This window comes from Pavona decussata, unplaced genomic scaffold, assembly GCF_977016875.1.
Source record: "Pavona decussata unplaced genomic scaffold, jaPavDecu1.1 SCAFFOLD_324, whole genome shotgun sequence".
Classification (NCBI taxonomy): Eukaryota; Metazoa; Cnidaria; class Anthozoa; order Scleractinia; family Agariciidae; genus Pavona; species Pavona decussata.
The window spans coordinates 1,153,048-1,177,500 of NW_028145713.1; the positions used below are offsets into that span (position 1 = coordinate 1,153,048).

Sequence of the window (24,453 nt, forward strand, 5' to 3'; positions counted from 1 at the left end):
CCTTGCGTCCACCTCAAGAGGAACGAACGAGGCACGAGACGAAACCGAGACCAAAACTTAGGGAATAACGCGTTCTTCAAAGGCCGGGTCTTCATGCTCTTAATTGCCTTTCATAAGTACGTAAATTATGATCATCCGGGTGAGTGTAGTCCTGAGAAGGACTGTTTGTGGTGACTTTGACTGACGTTTCGACAACCTGAGCGGAAGTCATCTTCAGAGTCAAGTAAATTGTGGAACGTGAGTAGGTGGTATATACCTCTCTGGTTGTTAACCTGATTGGTCAACGAAGTCCAGATGTTATTCGTCGTTTGTCAGTAAGGCGTGATGTTATTGGCTGTGAAGTGATTGGTGCGTTTCAACCGTTGCCTACCTACGTCAACCATTTCAACCGTTGCCTACAACTACCTGCACCATACAAACGACTTACTGACAACAACAACGAAATAGACAAACGATAGACATTTTACTAACAATAGACCCACAGACTTTTTGACTAACAAAAGACGGATCGAAACGCACCAATCACTTTTTACAGTCTTCACAGCCAATAACATCACAGCTTACTGACAAACGACCAATAACATCTGGACTTCGTTGACTAATCAGGTTAACAACCAGAGACATATATGCCACCTACTGACGTTCCACAATTCACTTGACTCTGAAGATAACTTCCACTCAGGTTGTCGAAACGTCAGTCAAAGTCACCACAAACAGTCCTTCTCAGGACTACACTCACCCGGATGATCATAATTTACGTACTTACGTCATGACTCTTGGGTTCAAACCATTTACAATTTGAATTGCCTTTGTTTGCTCTTTGTTCGTGTTTCATTGTTAGTTATCAGGTCGCATTTACCCAAGAGATTTTCACGGAAACCACAGCCACCTCTCGCGATCTCATCAATGCATTACTCATGGCTTGAGCTACTGTCACTCAAGATCAAAGTGTACGTCAATACGAAGGACTTATCGCTCAGTAAATCTGCTATTAAAGTATCTGTGCAGAACAAATTGACCGAAAAATTATGGTGAATGAAGCGTTGTCAGTGTTGTCACGCTTCGGTTAATCTCGTTCGCAATTTGCATGCGTAATGCTTTCGTTTGTTTTCCACAAATATTTTTCTTCTTTTGTATAACAAATGAAACTTTTTTGTTTGCCGAACGTCAAATAGCATTTGTGCAGTATTCAAGCACAACAATTTCCTTTATCTTCAGCAAAACTACAAATGAACACAGCTGTTGGCACGGCCTGCCGCAATTGAAGTCTAATTGAAAAGGTTCCATGCGAATGATGATTTGCATATTTTCGATTTTCATGTGTCGGAATTTCCGAGTAAAGACGTTCGTTCTTCATACTAGAAAAAGTACACACAAAAATATTATTTCTGGCCATTTAGGTAACACAAAAGCATGGATAAGAAGCAAATTTGAACATTGCTTGCAGGCGTGCAAAAGTGGACAAGATGACGCTTACTTTTCAAAACTGACATAAAGCGCACCGAATTAATGTCAATAAAAAAACATTGATAATTTTTTTGAAAGACAGGAAGGATATTTCTCTATCTAGAGGTTATGAACTCCTTTAAATTTTGATTTAACTTGAAACATTTCGAGAAGAACTTGATGAAGTCACAATAAATGCATATGCATATTACGGGCAACGCATGTCGCGCAAGTCATGCAACATTCATCGCGGGAAAGCAAATCGCGCGCTCGATCTGTTTAAATGGCTAGAGAAAAAATATGCACAGCTTGCGTACGTAAAATTACGTGATGGTGGAAATCCATGCACCTAAAACAGTCCCGAGATCAGTCTCCTATGCAACAATTCCAAAGACCGGCTGCATTTCAAGGCGGCGTTTCATGTTTCATGCGGTTTCTTGAGAAAAAAATCTATTCAACGGAAAACGGTGCGAGCTAATTCTTGAACTTTAGGATTGGTCCTCACTAGCTGAAATGCATTTGTAATGTACAGATTTGTTCATCACCTTGCCCCGCCACACATGAGAGATACTTTTACTCAGCAATTGGGTTCACAAATCTATGACCTTTGAAAGTCTAAGCTAATTTGGAGATTCCTGCTACCCAAGCCTCAGTGATTAAGAACAGTTTCACATTTACGGCAGGCACCACTCCGCAATGCACTACTAGATCATGTAAAACAACTACCATTTCTTGGTGCCATGTCCTCTAGATAAAACAGTGTTGATATGTACAATGCATACGTAAATTTGATGATTACCGTCTTTAAAAAGTCCTATCTATCTTATCCTATGCATACCTATTTTATGGATGGATTGATAGTTAGATGAGTCTAGTTTACATAAGAACCTTCGAAAAGAGCGTTCATCGTTTACACTAGGGGACAAATCATTCCATTGCTTAGCTTGGTTCACGGTTGTTTCGCTACAAATCGTTTTGAAAGTCGTTTCGCTACAAGTCGTTTTGCTGCAAATAGAAGTCGATTCGCTGCACATGTAAAGTCGATTCGTTACAACCTCATGATACTCGAGGTCGTTTCGTTACAAAAATACTATAATGTATAAATTAGCTTAACAAACCTTTCATAACACGGCTTGACCGAACACAAACCTCCGTTGTAATGGAAACGTACGTACCCAGACCTCCGTGAGAATGAAACGTCGTACCCAAACCTCCAGACTTTCTAAAAGTCGTTCGCTTCTTGTCTCCGGTTTGGCAGTAGAACAAGGCGATTTCATGTTGGTTTAGTTTATTTATCAAGACTAAAGAGACTATAAATACATGTGAGACTTCAACTACAACTCAAGCACATATTATCCCTTCGATCAAGAAATACAAATACGATCAACAATGTCGTGTAACTCGATGTAACGGACCTATGAGGAAACAAGAAGCTATTTCCAGCTTATACTCGGGCCATATTTGACTGTGTGGTGCGTAAAGCCTACAATCTTTTAACAGTGATAACCTCCAGCATCGCCAATTCCCCCCAATAGATAGCCTGCGAGCAAGCTCTCTTGGGGGTGGATCCTCTTTCCCCCTCCTGCCCCCAACCCACAAGAGAGCTTGTTCGCAGGCTACCAAATAGATAGATAGAGAGATATAGTGAGGCAATAAGTAACCGCCAGATAGAATTGCATTTCTTGCAGTCAGAATGAAACACAGGGGAAAACGACATTTGTAATACGGATGCTTTTTACAATCCCCAGGCTTTAATCCTTACGTTTTCACCTTTCGTTTAGAGACAGAAACCATTTGTACAGTCCTAATATGTATGTGACGCTGGGTCAATGACGGATCGTAATTTTCGGTATGATCTAGACCCGGGGGGGGAGGGGATACTCCCTGATGTGACCTTAACGGGGACGTGCAGCCCGATAGGGCATGGTTTTCAGGGTGTTTTGTCTTGAACGGGGTATCTATTTCATCACTTTCTGTCTTAAACAGGGTATCCCTACATGACCTAATGGCTTAAACAGATTGTGATTGCCAATGCATTAAAATACAGTAAGAAACTAGTGTATTCTTATCATTCTAGTCTTAAACAGGATGTGATTTTGGGTTAAATGTCTTAGGAAGGGCCTGAAAAAGTTTGAATTCTGTCTTAAACGGGTTAGGAAAAATCGGAGAATTGTGTCTTAAACAGGGTCAGGGTTTGAACGCCCAGGCCGCACCTCCCTACCCAAGCATCTGTTGAGTACCCCCCCCCCCCTCCGGGATCTAGAGTTACGTTACGCATCACGCGTACATTTATATCCTTGTACATTTTTCAATGTTTTGCTGTTTATATTTTTACATGAAATTCAGGGGAAAGCATTTGTTATTCACCTTTCATTTGAGGACAGAAACCGTTTCTACATTGATTGTTTTCTATAGTAAACGTGAGACATCTTTATCTATCTTGGCCCGCGAGGTCATAGACTGATTTAGTTGCCAAATTTTCGGTTAAACAGAACTAACTTTGAGGCACTCAGGTTAGCCTAAAAAACACTCTGGTTAGCCTAAATAGCACTTAGGTCAGCTTAAATAGCTCCCCGGTTAGCTTAACGGTTAGCTGTTCATGTTGGGGTTGTTCATGCCTTGCATGCTTTGTTCATGCCTCGCCATCTGGCTCGAATATTGCAAACACTCCTCACGGCCCGAAAACGAAGAACACGACCGAGAATTTAAAGAATCTGATAACACGACAGAAAACGTAACTCGTACCAGCCGAGTGCAAAAAACGAGACCGAGAACATTAACTCGTGGCCCGAAGTCTTATCTCTTGGCCCATCGCGACCCCAAAAAGAAAAAAGAATTTGATAATGTTACTGAAACCTTAACTCGGTCCACCTTACGGCCCGAGTAACAACAGTTCTTCTGGCGCGTGTAAATTATCATATCAATAGACGCCTAAACAAATTGTTTTTAAAAACTGGCTTATTTTACTCTATTGTTCAAGTGATAGCTAATAAACCAATCCTATTACTTTTAACTAACAGACATGATATTTCGATCCTCCTGATTGTATAAAACACACGAGAATCTGAAGATTGATCATTCGAAACGACTTTGTAGCGAAACGACTGGACTCCCTTAGCTCCAGTAAAAGCAAAACTAGTTTTGTAATAGTTTTTGCGACATTTTGGAAACTCATGGTTCATTTTGGAAGATTGCAGTCCATAATTACAAAGGGAAGTGCGCTATATAAACATTTCAGACAAATACAGAGAGGTCAGGACGTTTAGTATTTCAAAGATCAAAATCCTTTTTGACACGGCCTCTAAATTCATCTACCCTTATTCTACAAGAACATCACAATAACATTGCTACTCCATAATCTAAACTTTAAGAAATTCATGCATTAACATAAATCAGAAAGATTAGCAGGCTCAGGATTGAACCTTGGGGAATGCCACATGTTATGAAGTCTGTTGCTAAGATGACACCATTGACGTAACCTTCTTGCTCGCATCTCCCTGCTCACAAAATAAGACCTGAACCAATTAATTGCTGTAATTTCAGCTCCATAGTATCTTAGTTTTTTCACAAGGATTTTGTGGACAACAGTATCAAGAACTTTCTTCAAATCCAGAAAAAATAACTCCGTTTACCATACCCTCATAGATATTACAGCACTACTCATAAGGCATTTCAAGTAGAGCAGTACCAGTAGCCAAAAGAAGAGTCCTAAATCTAAATTGATGTGAATAAAGAAACTTATTCTCAGTAAAATAAGAATACAAAGGCTCAAATACCAGTCTTTCAGAAACTTGCACAATTGTTGCCAAAACAAAAATCGGTCGGTAATTATTTGCTTCACTCATATTTCCTAATTTAAAAATTGAGGGACTTTCGCTATACTTCCAAATCAGAGGGAAATGCATTCGAGGTGATAGCATACATTGAACAAGTCTGTTAAAGTTCCACAGATACTGGGGGCAGCCGTTTTCAAAATTCTGTTGGATATTTTATTGAAACCAGCAGCTCTTCTAAGATTTACCCTGCTAAGTAACTTCAATCTCGTGGAAGGCTCGACTCTTCTTTCTTCAAACTGCCGACCGGTTAGCTCAGTTGGTAGAGTACCGGGCTCCCGTGCGGAAGGTCGTGGGTTCAAACCCCAGGTGTGTTTAGTTAAGCGAGAAGATGCCGTTGAGAAGCACTGTGACCCTTTATTTTAATGGCTGCTCAGACCTAAAACAGCAACTTATAAACTGACTCTGACACCCAAGCGAGGCATGCCACAAACAATGCATATTGTTACATCCTTTTTCCTTATAACAAAAAAAAAGCAAAAAAAAAAGAAGCAAGCCAAAGAAAACAAAACAAAACAAAAAAAATAAACAAACAACAACGCCAACTAGTTAAACTTCTGTACAACGTTTGAGATTGTTACAAATAAAGTTCCAACGAGTGACGTCACACAATCCTTAAGATAAATTTCCAACGAGTTACTATACATAAATCTAAATTGATAACCCGGCCTTCTGACTACTCTGCCCGAAAGTGTCGTTGCCCCTTGCACAGGTAAAGCAACAGGCTCCCCATTCCCAAATGGCAAAAAGGCTCATTGGTTGCGTCAGCTTGACTACTGGGGGCATCTGTCTGGATACACGGCGCGGCGGGCTCATCACTTGTCTGTCCCCGTCCAGGAAAGGACATTAACTGCTGATTCGGTTGCTTAGCGCCTTCTTCAGCCACTGAACTAGGTTTAGGACCCTCGCAGGGCTCCTTCGTTTTCCTCAGTTGACGCCGATTGCGACGATATCTGGCCTCATCCTCGGTAACCACCTCGTAGGACCGAGTTCCAACACATCTTTCAACTTTTGCCTTCACAGCTTCTTTAGTCGACTTTCCAGGCGGCATGAATCGCACAGTATCTCCACTTCTAAGCGCTTCCAGATCCCTGGCTGACCTGTTGTAAGCAAGGACTTGTCATTCCTTGTTAGCGAGAAGCTTCTGATAAGTCCTGGGCTGAACAACTGGCCTGAGGAGCTGAGGAACGATTGGTACTTGTGCTCTCTTTCGTCTGCTCATCAAACGCTGCACTGGACTAGTACCCAGTCCCTGACTTGGGGGTGTTCCTGTACTCAAGGAGTGCAAGATATGGGTCTGTTCCGGCTTTCCTTGACTTTCTCATGACATTTTTAGCTGAGTTAACGGCAGCTTCAACCTTTCCATTGCTTTGCGGATAAGTTGGAGAACTCGTTACAAGCTCAAAGTTCCACTGGCGACTGAATTCCTTAAATTCGACTGAGGTGAACTGAGGGCCATTGTCTGATACAGTGTCTCCGGGATTCCATGCCTTGCAAACTGCGATTTCAACTTCTGTATTACTGTTCCTGAAGAAGTGTTGTCAAGGGGATCGATTTCCCAGAACGAAGAGTAATAATCAACACAAATGAGATAGTTTCGACCCCTGTAAGTAAACAAGTCAACTCCGACTTTCGCCCATAGCCAGTCGGGAACTTCATGGGGAATGAGTGTCTCCTTTGGCTGCTTTCGGTCAAACGCCCTGCAAACTTCACACCTTTCAATAAACTGCTTGATTTCACTGCTCATTCCAGGCCAGTATATGCTTTCTCTAGCCAGCGACAGAGTGCTCACAACCCCACTATGGGCATAATGGAGACGACGTAGCATGTCTCGACGCAGCTACATAGGGACTTCTACTCTTTCTCCTCTAATAACCACGCCATCGTTGACGCTCAGCTCATCACGAATGTCAAAGAAGGGCAGTACCAGATGCGACAGCTCCCCTTTGGTTTCTGGCCAGCCAGCCTCGATGACTCTAATCAGCTCTTGAAGGCTTTCATCCTTCTGCGTGTGGACTTTAATTTCTTGAAGAGTACTTGGTTTCAGACGGATGTACTGTGTCATATTAACGCTCTTAATCTCTGAAGCGACCTCCTGGCTCCCATCGTAGGGTAAATAAGCACGACTGAGGGTGTCAGCCAGCTGCATTGTGGATCCCTTTCTATAGCCAAGGTTGATATTATACATCTGAGTTCGCATGAACATGCGCTGAAGCCTCTTCGGCGCTCGATGCAACGGCTTCTTGAAAATAACTTCCAGAGGTTTGTGGTCTGACTCCACAGTCACTTCTCTAGCATAGGTGTAAGTGTGAAACTTTTCCAGCCCATAAACGACAGCCAAAAGCTCCTTCTCAATTTGGGCGTAACGCGTCTCTGCGTTGGTTAGCGCTCGGCTCGCATAGGCCATAGGCTGGCCATTCTGAAGCAGGACTGCTCCCAGACCTTTATCTGATGCATCGCACTGTAAGGTGTGGCTCTCTGTTGAGTCAAAATACTTGAGGACAGGGGCATTTGAAACCAGCAGTTTCACTTGTCGGACAGCATCGTCATGTACATCAGACCAAAACCATTCTACATCTGATAGAGTGAGCTTACGGAGTGGCTCCAATGCATCACTGAGTCGAGGCAAGAACTTGCTTAAGTAATTTGTGAATCCAATAAACCTTTGTACACTGGCCACATCAGTCGGGGTGGGCATTTCCAACACTGCCTTGATTTTGTCGGGATCTGCTCGAAGACCCTCCTCTGAGATCACGTGACCCATAAATGGGACTTCTTTGCGTCGCAGTTTCACCTTGTCCCGGTTCAACTTAATGTTCTTTTCCCGGCACCGATGTGTTACGGAGTGGAAGTTGTTGTCATGATCTGCCAACGCTTCTTCCTCTGTGGAGCCTTCTCCAAAAACCAAGATGTCATCATGAATGGTTAATACACCCTTCAGGCCTTCAAGTGCGTGGTTTAGCCTTCGCTGAAACTCCTCTGGGGCCGAACACAGACCAAAGGGCGACGCCAACAAAATCTCCAAAGGGTGAATTGAATGTCATTAAGCGCGAACTGTCATCGTCAAGTTCAACATGCCAGAAACTGTTCTTTGCGTCTACAGTGAAGAAAGCTTTAGCTCGGGAAAGCGCTGGAAGAATATCATCAACTGTCGGCGTTGGATAGTGGCTCCTCCTCAGAACTTTGTTGAGGTCCTTAGGATCCAGACAAACCCGAATTTGTCCATTAGGTTTCTGCACGACAACGAGGCTTGACACCTAGGGGGTAGGCTCTGTGACTCTTTCTATGATCTCAAGACTTTGCAACCATTCCAACTCATGTTTCAGCTTCTCCTTGAGCGCGACAGGTACTCTTCTAGGAGGATGAATCACTGGCTTAGCATCCTCTTCAATTTCAAGCTTGTACTGGCCCTGCAACTTTTCAGTACCTTGAAACACATTGGGGTACTTCGTTAAGACTTCTTCCTTTGACAGAGGGCATTGACTACTGCACTGAACCTCAGTATTGACAGCCATAACATTTTGGTGTTGCACCCTGACTAAATCCATCCTCTGGATCCTTAGGTTTCCCAGAATCTGTGTCAAGTGGTCATCGTCTACAACAACAAATTCCACCTGATACATTTTGGAATTCTTAGGGTTAGATACTGCTACAGTGCATGTTCCAAGAGGTTTTATGATTGTTTTGTTGTAGATAGTGAGCAATTTTCACGTGGGAGTCAGTTTGTCCTCAGTTCCAAGAAACTTAGAGGCAATCAAGTTGCACGTCGCACCACTATCCAGTTGAAACTTGACTGGCGTGTTTCCAACGTTAATTGTAGCGAACAACTTTCATCATTTCACTTTCATCCACCGAGCTGAGTGTGAGGCAATAATCATCGACTTCGCTTTCACTCTCTGATTAACCACCACCTTGTCTCGCTTAATTTGCTCCTTCAAAGAATTTACCGCCTCACCTTCTTCCAAAGTTTTAGTCTGTGTTTTCGATTACTCAGCTGCTCTACAAACGCTAAGGCATCTTTGTAAATCAAGATCTGGGATCTTAAGCAGCTCTTCGCAAAGCTGTCTGTCTTGGATTCCACAAATGATCCAGTCTCTCACCAGTGAATCTTTAAGATCACCGTAGTTACAGGTCGTCGCTAACAGCTTCAAATCTGTGACGAACTTTTCTTGTGAATCACCTGGTTCCTGACTTCGGGAGAAGACCTTGAACCTTTCAACAGTTTCATTTTTGTTCGTATTATAATGCGTGTCGAAGGCTACCAACACTTGCGATAAACTTCTTTCCGATGCGGGAGCTTCGAAAGCCATCCTATCATAAATTTCTCTCCCCTGACTACCGATCAGATACAGAAATAACTTTATTTTTGTCGCCTCGTCTTTTCCGCACAGTGCCAAATCCATGTATAACTCTAATTCTTGCTTCCATCTTTTCCAACTGTCAGCCAAGTTTGTCACATCGAAGTCTAACTGAGCAGGAGGTTTGAGCTGAGTAATCCTGTCTGTTGCTCCTCCACTTGCACTCGCTTGTTGTCCATCTGTCGGCATTGTCAGTTTCGCTCGCTTGTTAGGGTTCATTAGATTCCTAACACCATGTTTAGTTAAGCGAGAAGACGACATTGAGAAGCACTGTGACCCTTTATTTTAATGGCCGCTCAGACCTAAGACAGCAACTTATAAACTGACTCTGACACCTAAGCGAGGCATGCCACAAACAATGCATATTGTTACAAGGCGGGCGACCACATAGGGTCTTCATAATAACTCTGTGGGACGTTAAATAATCCCACTCACTGATCGTAAAGAGTAGGGGACGTAGTTCCTGATGTTGTGGTCCGCTCTTTCCGTGTATTGGTCTGAGAGGGTGGGGTGAGATCACATATGGACTGAGGCGGCAGCCAGAGGTGCCTTGTATATGTTGACGTCTGATCTCACCCTCTATTTATGATTGGTTATTGATTGTAAAGTCACATGTATGTTGTGACTGATTTAATAAAGACTTCTTAATGGAAGCTAGAATCCTACATGGGCAAGAAATGCTCAGGACTAATGTTATTTCATCGACTGAAATCTTTTAAGGCGAGATTTGGGCTGATTGCTGCAAGATGTTTTAGTAGCCTTGTTCCTCTGGTTCAGTGACAGTCACACCAGAGTCAGTTTTTAACTCATCTACCTTGGTGTTACTTGATTTATTTCCCAAAACATCACAAAAACACTTTCCAGTTCGTCCTTTCATCACTGGACGCCTTGCTTGATGTATTAAACTGTTAGTCAATCTCCAAATTCGCATGCTAAAATGATACGTCAACAACACAGCCCCCCCTTCCCCTCATCAATGTTGCTCTGCCACTGAAAAAAAAAAAGCCTGGGTCATCGTCCGGCCTTCAAAGCAACATTGGGTTAGGGGTAGGGGGGAGTGAAGGTTTGGTACTTTCCAGGCGCTGTTTTCTTTAAGGTAGATTGGAATATATGCCCAAAATTTGCAGTTTTCTTAACGAGTTTTGTCCACGATTGTAGCTACGACTGATAAAAACGTTTCTTGGCTAGCTTCATCTCTTTCTCTTCCGTATTTCTTAAAGTTCTACAAGCTGACCAATCTTCAACATCAATTCAGTGCTTTGATTGAATTTAACCACGGGAAGGTTTGTTTCGTATTTAAATAGTTTGGCGTAGAAATACATCACTCCATAAGTCCATGCATAATTCTCGTCTCGAAAACTACCAATGGATGGGCAAGTGTATTAATGGCCAACTTAATCATTCTTTGGACATTGTAAGAAAGAGTGATATGCACTCCTACAATATGCGCAATGACGATACTATCAAGCTCCCTAAAATCAAATATAATTGGGGAAAACATCGTTCGCGGTACCACTGTTTCAAAGACTTTAATGAGTTAGAGAGAACTGTACGAAACTCAGCAAGTTTTCCAATTTTTAAGAAGTGTCTTTTTTCTGCTTTTTATAATTAAGTATTTGTTTTTAATCCTTGCAGTGTGTATGTTGTAATTATTTTTATATCTCGATTTTAGCTTAAATTTTTTTATATTTTAATTGTATCATATATATCGATTTTAGCTTAAATTTTTTATATTTTAATTGCATCATATAATATACATCTAGTAATAGGACCTCTATGTAAACCACTGTTGTGATGGAGCATCCTATTAAAAGATTGTTATTATTATTACCATTCTCTGGGATATTCTCATCCACACTGACAGGACCATCGCAGCTAATAGGCCGGACACTGTGCTAAAGAACAAGAAGGACAAAACCTGTCTTCTCATTGACATCACTATACCCCTCGACTCCAACACATCAGTCAAAACCACGGAAAAGCTTAACAAACACAGACTTGGAAATCGAGGTTGAGGGAATGTCGGGGCTCAAAAACAGTTATGGGAGCCCTTGGCACTATCAAGAAGGAAACTCGGCCTAAGAAGGCCTCGTGCAGTATTGAAAATTTCTCGTTCATTGTACGGTCAGCGCGTGCGTGTATTCGTAAACAAAACACTCACAATAGTCTGTAACCCATAAATAAATTATTATTATTATTATTATTAATATTATTATAATTATTATTTATTTGCAATAGGTTTTCTAGGGAGATTTTAATAAAGGTTATTATTTTTATATTTTATTATTATTACTATTATTAATTATTATTAATTTATTAATAATAATAATAATTATTATTATTATTATTATTATTATTACTCTCGCGTCACAGAAATAGAGCAAGGCACATTCACCCCACTGGCGTTTACAATGACGGGAGGGATGGCTGACGAATGCCTGAGATACCACTCAAGATTAGCCAAGCTATTATCTGCAAAAAAGCAAGAGAGCTTCGCCACTTCAATTTCGTGGGTCAGGGAGAAAGTGTCCTTTGCAATTTTGCGAAGCGTGCTCCTATGCCTAAGGGGATCGAGAACCCTGAGTAGGAGGAACATAGACGTTAAGGACAAGGATCTCGAAATAGAGAACGGCGAAGCTGGACTTTCCTAGACTGCTATAGAAACTTTATTATGGGTATATTGATAGGTTTCTGAATTTTTCTCATTTTACTGTATGATTGGAAACACTGACTGGACATGCATTTATTTAGAATATTCTTATTATGAGGTTATATATATTTTTATTACATCAGTGGAAATTGTTCTTTTATCTTCTGAATCAAACCCATATAAATTAGCTTTTATATACAAGATGTGGATATTTTACAATTTTAAGACAGCAAACTGTAAAATCACTCAGGTTTTAATAGAATCAAACTAGATCTAGTAGATTTTATTCTTGTAAATAATAAAGTTATCATTCCATTATTTTTTTTTAAAAAAATTATTATTATTATTTTTCTTTACAAAAACATTGTTGCTTAAAAATATCTTTTTTTAATCGAAATGAAATGTGAATAGGTTTTTAATAGCTCTTTTTTATATACTTTTAACTTGTAAATAGCAATTTGTGTGGAATATTTTATTATTATTATTATTATTATTATTATTATTATTATCATTATCATTATCATTATCATTATTATTATTATTAAATCACCGATAGAAGAGTAGTAAACCTTCAACCCCTCCCGCCACCCCCTTACTCAACGTTGCTTTGAAGGATGGACAATTACTTAGGCTTTTTCTCAGTGGCACAACAACACTGGTAAGAGGGTAGGCTCAATTCTGGATGTATAAATGTATGGGTAAAATGTATAGCTCCACAAAGGGTTTTACTTCATTGGTGATGGAGGAAGCATCAAGTGTACAGATAACAAGAAAGAAGATGACATTTATAATGTGTGCTGAGGTGGTCGTACAGGAGGTTCAACTGTGTATAGTAACTTGCCTGTATTTGGCTGACTTGGGTCTAAATTCCCAATTTTGAGTTTCCACTGCCCCTCAGGATTCTCTCCCCAGTGAAACAAGCTTGTAATAACCCAATTTGTCAAGTTTTTGCGCAACGTTAAGTTGTCAATCCGGCGCTGACGAGTCAATGGTGATGTTGTACCACTTGGCCCCTCCAGCTCCAGATACAGGTCTCCACGGCGCTTGAAAGTAAGATTTACTTTCACTTGAACATGTTCCAGATATTTGATTTTACTTATCTTAACTGTTATGGAAACCTCAGTTGGAATTGCTCTGAAAATGAACAAAAATTTGGTTAGGCAATATAAGTACCTAGGCATAAAAACCACTTCTTTGTTTTGAAGAACAGGGTTGTGGGCAGTGGTGAGAGCACTTGCCTTCACCCAGTAAGGCTGGTGCAGCCTTGCTCCAAGGGTCCTCCTTCAGGTACTCTAGTTCTTCACCCTCCCAAAAACCAGCCGCACAGAAAGTCAGATTTGAACCTGTTACCTCTATATTAGATAGTGATTCAAAACTGAACAAGAGTGAATCTCGCCTAATAGCATCCAGAGGAGCGACCAACTTTCTGAGCTGTAAATTGGCTCATAAATTGACATAACCAGATATAACATGATGTAATGTCGGGGTGTTAAACCCTCCAAAAAATCAGAATTGAAAAGGCAAACCTGTTTTTATCTTGGCCTTCAATTTCGTATCTTTGCTGTGGAGGCACTGTATTCCAATGTTTTGCGAAGAGTACCATCTGGCCAGCATCCATGAGACCAAAGCCATAATACTTGCTGACAATCAAACCAGCCTTGTTCCTAACCCAGAATCCTGTTTGTAGAGGAACTCCTCCTGGCGCTGGTCTTGAACTTCTAGCTATCACGTGTTGTACATCACGCCATGTCAAGGACCGGCTATAAGAGAAATCAAAGGGTCCTATCAGCCAACTAGTGAATGCAGAAGTGAATAGTAGTAACTATATTAAAAGTGGTACTCGCATCAAACTACGCTACAAGGATTTGTGGACACCATCCCGCATTGTGGGAATGCATTATGGTGGCTTCGTAGTAACGTATTTCAGGCTGCGTATGTGAATAGCCTGGGTGTCCCGTGCCAGCAGCGTATGAGATTTCTCAGATATAATGTGTACGGTATCACCGAATTTGCCTCAATTCCACAGCCCTTGACTTGAGGTCTTAAAATACACTAAAGAACACTTATATAGCAGAGAAATCCTGTTTCATGCAGAAAACCAGGTTTTTGAAATGGCAAAGAATTTGAAATCAAGTGAAGATAAATTCCGATGAATTGCAGCGATCTGTTTCTCAGGATATTTGAAGCAATTCCTGGAAGTCTACGGAAAATACATTCAATGTTTTATGCAGATTTACTTCGTCATGTTTATTGAAAGGATACAATTCTGCAGTTATTAAGAGCTTTTGTGGAATAGTTGCGTTGTGTGCTTGAGACTTTTTATTCGGGAATGGCTTTGTATAGCAACGCTAAAAGAACTTCAAAGTAAATTTACCAGTTTCCAGTACAAACTCAGCGCAGCGCTTTACTACCTAAATCCTTTTAAATTCTTGCACACGGTAATCATAAACATCAGTATCTCCCGCTAATTTAGTCGCAATAAACACAGTATTTACAAGTTCCGCAGTTAGGCCAGTCTATGTACATGTATATATGACCCTTCTTGTCAATTCACGGTGAGGCTTTTAATGGTGGAGTATGTTCATTTCACGCTTGAAAAAGTCATGGTTGATTTCACACCGTGGAATAGGTTCACGTTATGGAATAACAGTGAAAGCTTACAAAAAACTCTGGTTCTAAAACTTAATATCTCATCATCACCAAGAATATTAGGGAGCTTAAGCAACGACGACGGCGACGGCAACGACAACACCGCAAAGCAAAAGGCTTAATGAGCAAAAACAATCGCTCTGCATGTGCGTTTTACATTTTGGTACATTTCTTTGCCGTCCTCTGCAAAACAACAACGTGAAATGACCACATTTAAGGTTTTGTGGAGAACGTGAACGTACGACGGTGAATTTTTCATTTTCTTTCTTAACTTGTACGCCACTCCTACCAATTTGGTTCCTCGATAGTTTGCCATTTTTGTAAAAGTTGAGCGAGTTGAAATAATCGCGAAGTAGCACAAATGAAATAAAGATATATTTTTGGGTGACGTTTTCGTTGCCGTTGTCGTTGCTTAAGCTCCCTACTAATCAAGCGTGACACTTCGACCGTGAGAGATTGAGACTTCAAGAGGATTGTACCAACAGCCCTGAGGTCGCAAGCAAAGAACTCCAAGCATTAATTGCAACTTGCACACAGTTTGCAATGTTTCTATCATTTCCAATGGCTTTCATTAATGTTTGGTTACGACATTTCACTCCTCGCACATCACTATTTCTGTACTCAAAATGAATATTACTATGTTTGCTTTATAAAATGTAAAAACCTACCTATTGTTGGGTCTTGTCCTTTTGAGTGGCATGCCAGAAAAATGTCTTGCAGTTAGACATATGAAGTTGATTTGGAGTTTGTAATCCGAGCTATCTGGCCTCAGACCCAAGGCTGTCTCTATAGTTAATTGGTTCCTTTGTAATGGTATTTGAGAGGATTGCATCCAAGTCGAAACATTAGCCCAAAAAGATTTTGTTTTTTCACATTCCCAGAAAAGGTGTATTAAGTTCTCTCTTTCATCTTGACAAAAAGTGCATCTGTCATTGTTCTTAATTCCAATTTTTTGCAGAAAACTATTTGTTGCTAAACAGCGATGTAGATAATTGAAATTAAAATAAATAAATTTGGAATTCCTGGTGCACTTAAAGGATGGTTTATAGGTCATTTTCCAATTAGAAGAATTTTTGGGGCCAGAAACTATGTTCTTCTTCCATTTTTCCCGAGATGAAATTGGTTGGTCACTTTTTTTAAAAAAAACAAGTTTGTGGTAAACAAGTTGAGATGGTTTTTGAGTTTTCAGTAATTTGAGCCAGAAACTCTCATTCCTCGCGAATCGAGGTTAATAAATTTGTCACACCGAAGGCCCGAGTGGAGCTAAGCTGTGCGAATTCGAGCGAAAAATATACATATTTATATCTTGAAGGTGTCCGTGCTGTTGCCTGGCAAAAGTGCAAACGAAAATTGAATGATGTCAGACAAAGGGAAGGTTGCTAGGCAGCAACAGGTTGGAAGACAGGCTGGCGTCAGACACAACTCATGTTTATTCATCAAGCAGTGAAAAATGTTTACCATTGGTGAAACATGACCACAAATGAACCACAGGAGCACAAGGGACAAGACAGATTCGCCGAGGAAGATTAAACAAGGAAACTCAGCACAAGCAGCAAAGAAAAAGGAGACACCAGGAAACCACAGAGCAAAGTCAAAAGACAACATCACTTCAAATCAACTGTCCACCCAGCCCTAGCTTCACGAGGTTTTGCGAGTCACGTATTTCTAGTATTTTATCAGGGTCTTTGTCTCTGGTCTGCATAAACGGTTCACTGAAGAAATAACTCCAAAGAAGGATAATGGTAGCACCTGAAAATCATATTTATTTTGAAATGCCTGTAGAGAAAGAAAGCTGTAGGAGTCATCCAATAGATGTTTGACTTGTATTACTCCTTTAGATATCCAGTGGTTATATAGTACAGGTATATTCTGTTTTCGTATTAACAAGTTGTGCCACTAAGGGGAGGACAAGAAGTGATCGTCGGATGTTGTTGTTCTCTCAAAACAAACCTCTGACCAAATTTCAAAAATTTCTTTTACAAAGGGGTCTGAAATTATTAAGTCTTTAAAATCTTTTAAATTAAGGTTTCCTTTTGGCAGTGCATTAGCTCTAAAGTTTTCAAGTTGCAAATCAAAGAAACATTTCCATTTGCCATTGTTTTCTGGATCGAGATATTTTTTAATCCAGACAACCTTAAGAGCCTTATTAAATGATGATATGTCCAACATTTTCAGGCCTCCACTTGACTTTATCTCCCTTACCATTACATAACAAGGCATAAAACACTGAGTTTATCTCTTTAATTGCTTCATGATTAGTTTGCAAGGGAGAGAGTATTTAGACTAATTTATTGTGATGTAACAAGGCTTTTAAAAACTACACTTTTCCAATAAAGTGAGCCTACAAAATTTCCAGCATTCCAGGATAGAAATATTTTTTTTAAGGTTACCGTGTACCTTCAGGGGTGACTTCAGTGAAACGGATATAGTGCCTCTCAGTTACATCACAGTTACCCAAAACCCATATCAAATTAAAGTTTATAGAACTGGGTATTCGAATATTTCATTGCTTTTTCAAGACAATAAATTCCCAGGTTTTCCTTTACATCGGAACTCGAAGGTCCAGATCGTCGTTCAAGAGTTCCAACTCAATTCCCCGACACGTTTTTAATGGTTATATATTTTTCTAGCATCTTGCCAAATTTTACTGAAATCGGCCAAATCGTTGCTGAGTTGTAACTCTTGAAAGTGTGCCCTCCAAATGCAAGCAAAAATTAAAGTTTGAGAAAACAGTGCTTGAAAAAAATTCTTGCTATACAAACAAGTACCGCCCGCTAACGCCTTTATGGAAAATTAGCCAATCATTTTGCAAGCTACTTTTTCTTCCGGCACCTCCTGTGAAAATTTTCTCGCAGTTTTGCATGTACTCGAGGTTCCAGAGTAATCAACTCCTTCACCATTTTGTTGGATATCTGGGTGTTTGTTGTACACGCTCATCGATTTTGTAATCTGCAATGATTATGGCAAAAACAAAATAGGGACTGAAGCCGACATCATCAAGAAAAGCTGTTGGGCCGAAGCAGAAGCAGCTGAGGCAGGTAAAATTATCAGCACAAAGCGCTACGGAATTATCGGGGAACCACTGTAACCGCATGTATCTGTATTGTCTCAGTCAAAACGAAAATTCTTGCTACTCTTCGGTCGAAAAGCCGGCGAATACATCTATTCGAGCAAAATATTGTTGAGAATAGCGAAGTTTCAAAATTGCTTATCGAAAATTCGGGTGAAAATTCGCTCTTGACTGAACGTCCCAAATTGTTAATGCTGCAAATAGGAAACAAGTATCCGTTTGATGCTTGAAAGAAAAGGTTTAAACAGAACAGTTTGAAAGACGACTCCGTTTAACACTTTAAAAATTACCGTAATACAGTAAGTCTTTGTGAAAATGCTACAAGCAAAAGTGGCGGCTTTCCCTTTACTAGTTACCTTATAGCGACGGCTGACGTGAGAAAAGATCAAGACATAGGACATGATTCTTAGCATTATTTTTCAATTGCTTTTTTGGTTTTGTTTCCGCTTGCAGAGACTTGTAAGTCTTACACACCTGAACACAAGTGATCTGATAACGTTCAGCCGCAAATAAAAAAAGGTAGCTCATGCAGCGCGATTCACCGACTCGCGAATTGAAACAAGTGTGTCTCCAAATTTTCGCTTCGCTGGATGATTTTAAGACCTTTACCTACAGTGTAGCTTAAAGCTTTTGTCTTCTTTTATCTCAGGGTCGTTCTCAAACAATGCAAGTTCTTCCACTAAATACAGGACATTTGAAGTGCGAGAACATGAGGGATTCAAGACTATAGAAAGACCGTTCACGCAATTATCGCAACGGGTGGTTACACCGGCACCAATATGCTGTCAATCAAAGTAAAATTTAACTTCCGATGGAAATCGCTTACGTCCCAATTTCTCAGCAAATACTCACTCTTTCTCTAACATTCTTTTTTTGTTTGTAAGAACTTACTGGGAAGTTTATTTTTACCGAAAAAAATTTCTTTGTGAAGGTACATGGTAACTTTAATCTTTCCGATATAATTCAGAGAGAGCATGATATTTGGGTCTGTTGAGAACCACATGCTGAGAGCTTTTATGTTTTTCTTTCGTCATTTCAAATCTTTTCAGGGCAGAGCCTAAGTTTGCAGTCCACTCTAGACCCAATCCATAATCTTATGTCTTCTCATTGTTGAGCCTGAGTCCAGACATATTCCCAAAAGCGTCTATAAGAAGGAAAGATTCAATAAAAGACTCTTTTGAACCATCTAAGATCAGTGTTATGTCATCTGCGAACTGCATCATTCTAAATGCTGTTCCATTTATCTTTATACCTATTTCTTTTTTCCTTCGAATACCTTTAGCAAGTACCTCAATGGAAAGGACGAATAGCTAAGGCGACAAAGGACAGCCTTGCCTAACTCCCCGACTAAGTTAAAGGAAATTACTTGACCAGCCATTATTCAAGATACAGCTTTTAATATCGCTGTAAAAGAGTTTGATCCAACTTAACAACGACGAACCAAAACCAAAATGTTGTAATGTTTTATTTATATAAGATCACTCTAAGGTATCAAATGCTTTCTCAAAATCCAGGAAAAGTAGACTCTCTGGGGTGTTGTTTTCTGCTGTGTTTAATAATGCTGTCTATGGTGCGTATATTCTCGCTTATATTTCTGATCCTTATAAAACCTGTTTGGTCTTCAGAAATGAGTTTAGGAAGAACATCCTTAACTCGACTTGCAATGGCTTTTGATGCAATCTTATATTCACAGTTAAGTAGTGTTATTGCATGGTCGCCAAATCTTAATTGAAGTCAGGTAAGCATCCTTCTTTTGAATGAGTTTTACAATTCCACCTCTTTGTGATATATTGAACGATTACCTGTATCATCATCATTAAGAGCCTTGATTGAAATTTCTCCTATATCATTCTAGAAAACTTTTTTCAGCGTTTTTCAGATACCACATCTTTTAAAGCTTCTAGGCATCCCTTTAAGTTAAGGAGTCCTTCGCTAAAGAGCCACTCTTCATTATTTAGAAACGTCCCATTTTGTAGTGGCCAAAAAAAAGGCTTCTGCAGAATCTTCATTCAGCTTAGAGCTATAAAGAGTTTTGAGGTAGAACTCACACTGATAATATCTCTTTGTATGACAAAATAAATTTATGTTCATCGTCTTTCAGTTGCGTGATTGTTCCTTGTTTGCAGTGCCTTTTTTCAGGATTGAGAAAGTATGCATTTTTTTTTCACCTTCATTGTACCACCAACATTTTTGTTTGGTATTCAATTATTCTCCCTTATTCACGCATTTCCCTTTCTAACTCTGTCCAATTTTCTCTTTTTGTTTTCCATCCGAAAGAGTATAGGCTAATTGTTTTTGTAAAACATCAATTTTTCTTTCAATTTCAATTTGTTTTGGTCTTAGATTCCTTTTCTTTGTTGCACCATATTTCATGGATGCTTCTCCAACTTTCATCTTTATCATTTCCCATAGAAGGTGTGGATCAACAGTGTCATCTTACTCATATTTTTCTTTGGTTTTTACTAATAACTGATTTGATTTGATTTGATATACGTAATGTTTGTCTGATAAAGGTGTTGAGTTTCCAGAACCCTCGGCCTCTTGAGTGTAGCGAACTGTGTAAAGTAATCATAGAATGATCCGTTTTGTAGCCTGGTAATATATCAGCACTGACAGTGTTACAAAGTGTACATTAACTAATTAGAAAAATGTCAAGTTTACAATTAATTTCAGGTTTCCTTTGTCGCCATGTATATCTCAAAGAGTTCGGATTAAGAGCTCTCCAGACGCCAACTAGGTCTTAGTTTTCACAGAAGTAACTTCCAAAGATTTATGATGAGTTCTGGCAGCTAGGCCACCTTTTTTGTCTTTCTCAACGTCCAAAACCAAATTAAAGTCACCTTCTATTATATTGTCCTCACAATTGAAGTCTGTTAAATGCTCAAACAATGTTGTATAAGAATTTGGATTGTCATCATTTGGAGCATAGGTATTTGCCAGTATTATCTGTTTCCCACTGAGTTTAAGTCACATTATTCAAAATGTCCCTTGGGGTCGACATAACTTTTAGAGATTTGAAAAGCAAAATTATTGTTAAACAATATTGCAACACCTGCCTTTTTGCTAGAGCAGCAGCTGAATAGAGCTTGAAAGCCCCATTCAGCCCACCAGTCATGCATGCTGCTGTCAGAACAATGCGCTTCTTGGACAAAGAAGATTGAATATTCTTTTTCTCGAAGCCATTTGAAAGTTGCTTGTCATTTTACTTTGTCTCCCAAACCTCTACTATTTATTGATGCTGTCTAAAGATACATTTTTTAGCACTGGTTCGTGTCAGATATGTCGTATGGAACTGGCGGCACTCCCTCCAAAAACGTTTAACCTCAACACAAAAATGAACATTGACATGTATCATGCACAACAATTATAATCCAAAAAAGGAAGACATAAACAAAAACAGCCAGACAGTAAATATTAAAACCATTACTAAGGCACGGGGAGAAGTAGCCAAAAGGTTGGTAGTTTAACGTTTAGCTTATTGTGACCGCCTCTGACAAAGCAATGTAAAAGCGCTATTTTCGTATCACATTTATACATCAAGCTGTTTGCCTTCCATCTAAAATTTTCCTCTAAAAAATAACTTGTCTGGTTGTGAAGTGCTGAAAGAAGCGGGGATACTGTTTCTTTCAGTCTCAATCTGAGGTTTCCTTCTGTCAACTATTTCGCTTGAAAGATTCCTGAACATTCGATGTTCTCTTCCATACAGGTGGCGACCCAAGGCTTATAACTTCTCGCAATCGTGATAGCGCAAAAATCAAGCAAGAATTGGTCTCGGTCTTCCCTCTCTGCTCTTTTCAACGCGATGCATTCTTTGCATCTCTACATCCCTTGCATTTAAGAAGCCAAGCTCTTGTTCTAGTTAACTTCGTAGGACTTGCTTGGTGTCTTCCTTTTGATCTCTTGTAGCAGTCTCTTTAACATTCATTAATTTGATGTTTTCATGTCTCGAGTACACTTCAAGATAAAGATTTTTTGTTTCTAGGTCACCCATTTTCTTTTCAAGGGCTCTCATTTGACGTCCAAAGTTGGCCAATTCTCCCTCAGAGGCTGCTTAGTTTGCAGTCACATGTTCAAGATTCTTTGCCTTCATCCTAATGTCATATATCCTTCAGAACAGCTATTTCGTGTTCGTTGCCATGTTGAGCATCCTGCAGTAGCTTTGTTCTTGACTCTAAATTTTCTAATTTTGCTTCAATCTTCTCCAAGGCATTTTCGATACTGTCCAATTTTCTCAACTTTTCTAGTATCTGCTCCAACTGGCGACTGACATTTCTGACATTGTAGGAGCTTTCAAGATATCGTCACCTTCTTCCACAGAACTATTTTGAACTTGACTTTTAGCTTTCTTTTATTCTAGAGTTGTCGGAGTCTTCTGAGGAATAAGAGGATCTATTTCTACGTCTTGACATATAACGTTCCAATACATTGGCCATTTATCCTTTCTGAAAATTGCTATTGAAGCAAACGCCCAATTCCACAATTACACGGCCCAATCCCCTTTAAACTGCTAAACTTGCTTACTTATATAGTCATCCAAAATTGTTCTAGAACCTTCAAAAAATCTATTTTTGTTTCAGTAACATTACATCAGCATATCTTATTTAAGGAGGCTCGCAGCAGTTTTTCTGGACTTAGGGTGGAAGTTTTGAAATAACAATCTCGCATACAATATAAACTTTGATCTCCTTCATACTACATCATCATTTCAATAAACGATCAAAGATAATTTTCTCATCGGTTTCCAAGCAACAACTATTACCATAGCAACGGTAGTGGGTAGCCTCTTATTTTAAAAATTGTCGATTATCTTGAAATCTTGTCAGACACTTTATGACGAAACTTTAGGGATTTAAACTACTCGATCAAGACAACTTGTAGGCGAAATTAGAAAAAATCTGTGAGAGCGTTTTCAAGTAAATAATGAATCAATTTTTACGGGGTGATCTTGTTTATTCTGCATTTTTCACCAATATCTCTGGCAAAATAAAACTTGACACTTTATCTTTTCTGTTACATTCTAAATGTATATTGAGCTTCATGGGTGCATGTCTCCGATATTAAGATATTTATGTTTAAAAACAGTGAAAATAAGGCGCAGATGAATGAAAAAGTTCCTACTTTGCATAAATCGAGATATCTTTGAAATACCTGCACTGATTTTTATGATAAATTGCAGGCCATTAAATTAAAAATTATTTTCAATATCCACCCAAGTTTTAGGCTCAGGAACCGAAATTGGTGTTAGTGGATAAGAAGGCTGAATCTTGGTCAAGTTTCAGTCGTTATTCCCTTTCTCCGAACAAGAATTTTAGTTTGTTTGTCCTGGTCTATTTCACTGCTATTCACCTGCTTTGAATGTTACAATGGAAGACTTGAGAAGCAGGAGCATATATTTATGTAAATTTTACCTTTTGCATGACTTCACGTAATCATAAATATTCACAGCACGTGAATAGCAGTGGAATAGACCGGGACAAACAAAATAAAACTCTCATTTGGAGAAAGCGAATAACGACTGAAACTTGACTAAGATTCAGCCTTCTTATTTAACACCGGTTTTGGTTCTTGAGCCTAATACTTGTGGAATATTGAAAATAATTCTTACTCTAACCGCTTGTAATTTAACAGAAAAATCTGTTGGGGGTATTTTAAAGATATCTCGATTTATGTTAAGTAGGAGCTTTTTCATTCATCTGCGCTTTATTGTAACTGTTTTCAAACATAAACAAAGAAATAATACAATGATTGCTTCACTCAGTCGCAGGAGTGCTCAATGCAAAAACATGCAGAGCGAAAATATAAATTTAAGATAGAAAATGTAACACAGTTACTCGAGTTTCACACACTAAGCGATCATCAGACTGGACCATTGGAGATTGTGGAGTTATAATTTAAGGAGGGCGCTTGGAGCGATCTTGCTTCTGATTGGCTGCGTAGAATTTATTTTCATGTAAATAACTCAGATCGTTTATTGAGGAGGGTAGATTTGTCAGCAGATAGGATGCAGAGCTTCTCAGATGAGCACAAATTGCAGCGCGAGGGATGTCCGTGATATGGATTTGCTCGTTTGATAATGGACCATTTGATCGTGTAACTGCATGGTGCCATTATCCTTCTGGTCCCAGATGTGTCTGGAGAGAACAGTGTCATGTGAATGTTTGCGGTAGTTGAAAGAAAGCTTGTGGTTGTTATATCACGTTTTGAAAGTATGCTCTGTCATTCCTATATAAATCTTCTTATCGCCGGATGTGGTGGTGACATCTGCCCTGTAAACGATACCGCTTGCAAGACACGTGCCATCGAGAGGGCAAAGGTCTTTCTTCCTGCAGTTGCATTTGTCAGGCTCATTGTTGTTGTTCCTCAGTATCTTTGCGTTGTGGCGCTTGATGATGTTTGCCATGTTACTCGTGCAGCTATAGCTGACTTTCAAATTGTTCCTGTTGAATA

At 39.6% G+C, this 24,453-nt stretch overlaps 1 protein-coding gene across 1 annotated transcript in view; it reads right to left on the bottom strand.

Moving 5' to 3' along the window:
* Window positions 1-24,453, bottom strand: part of LOC146453715 (furin-like) — a 128,904-nt gene that overhangs the window by 15,042 nt on the left and 89,409 nt on the right. Inside the window, exons 10-11 of the mRNA XM_085096281.1 lie at window positions 13,814-14,047; window positions 13,129-13,421 (exon numbers count right to left, since the gene is read on the bottom strand). Of these exons, the coding sequence (XP_084952407.1) occupies window positions 13,129-13,421; window positions 13,814-14,047 (527 nt within the window). The remainder of the gene's footprint in view (window positions 1-13,128; window positions 13,422-13,813; window positions 14,048-24,453) is intronic.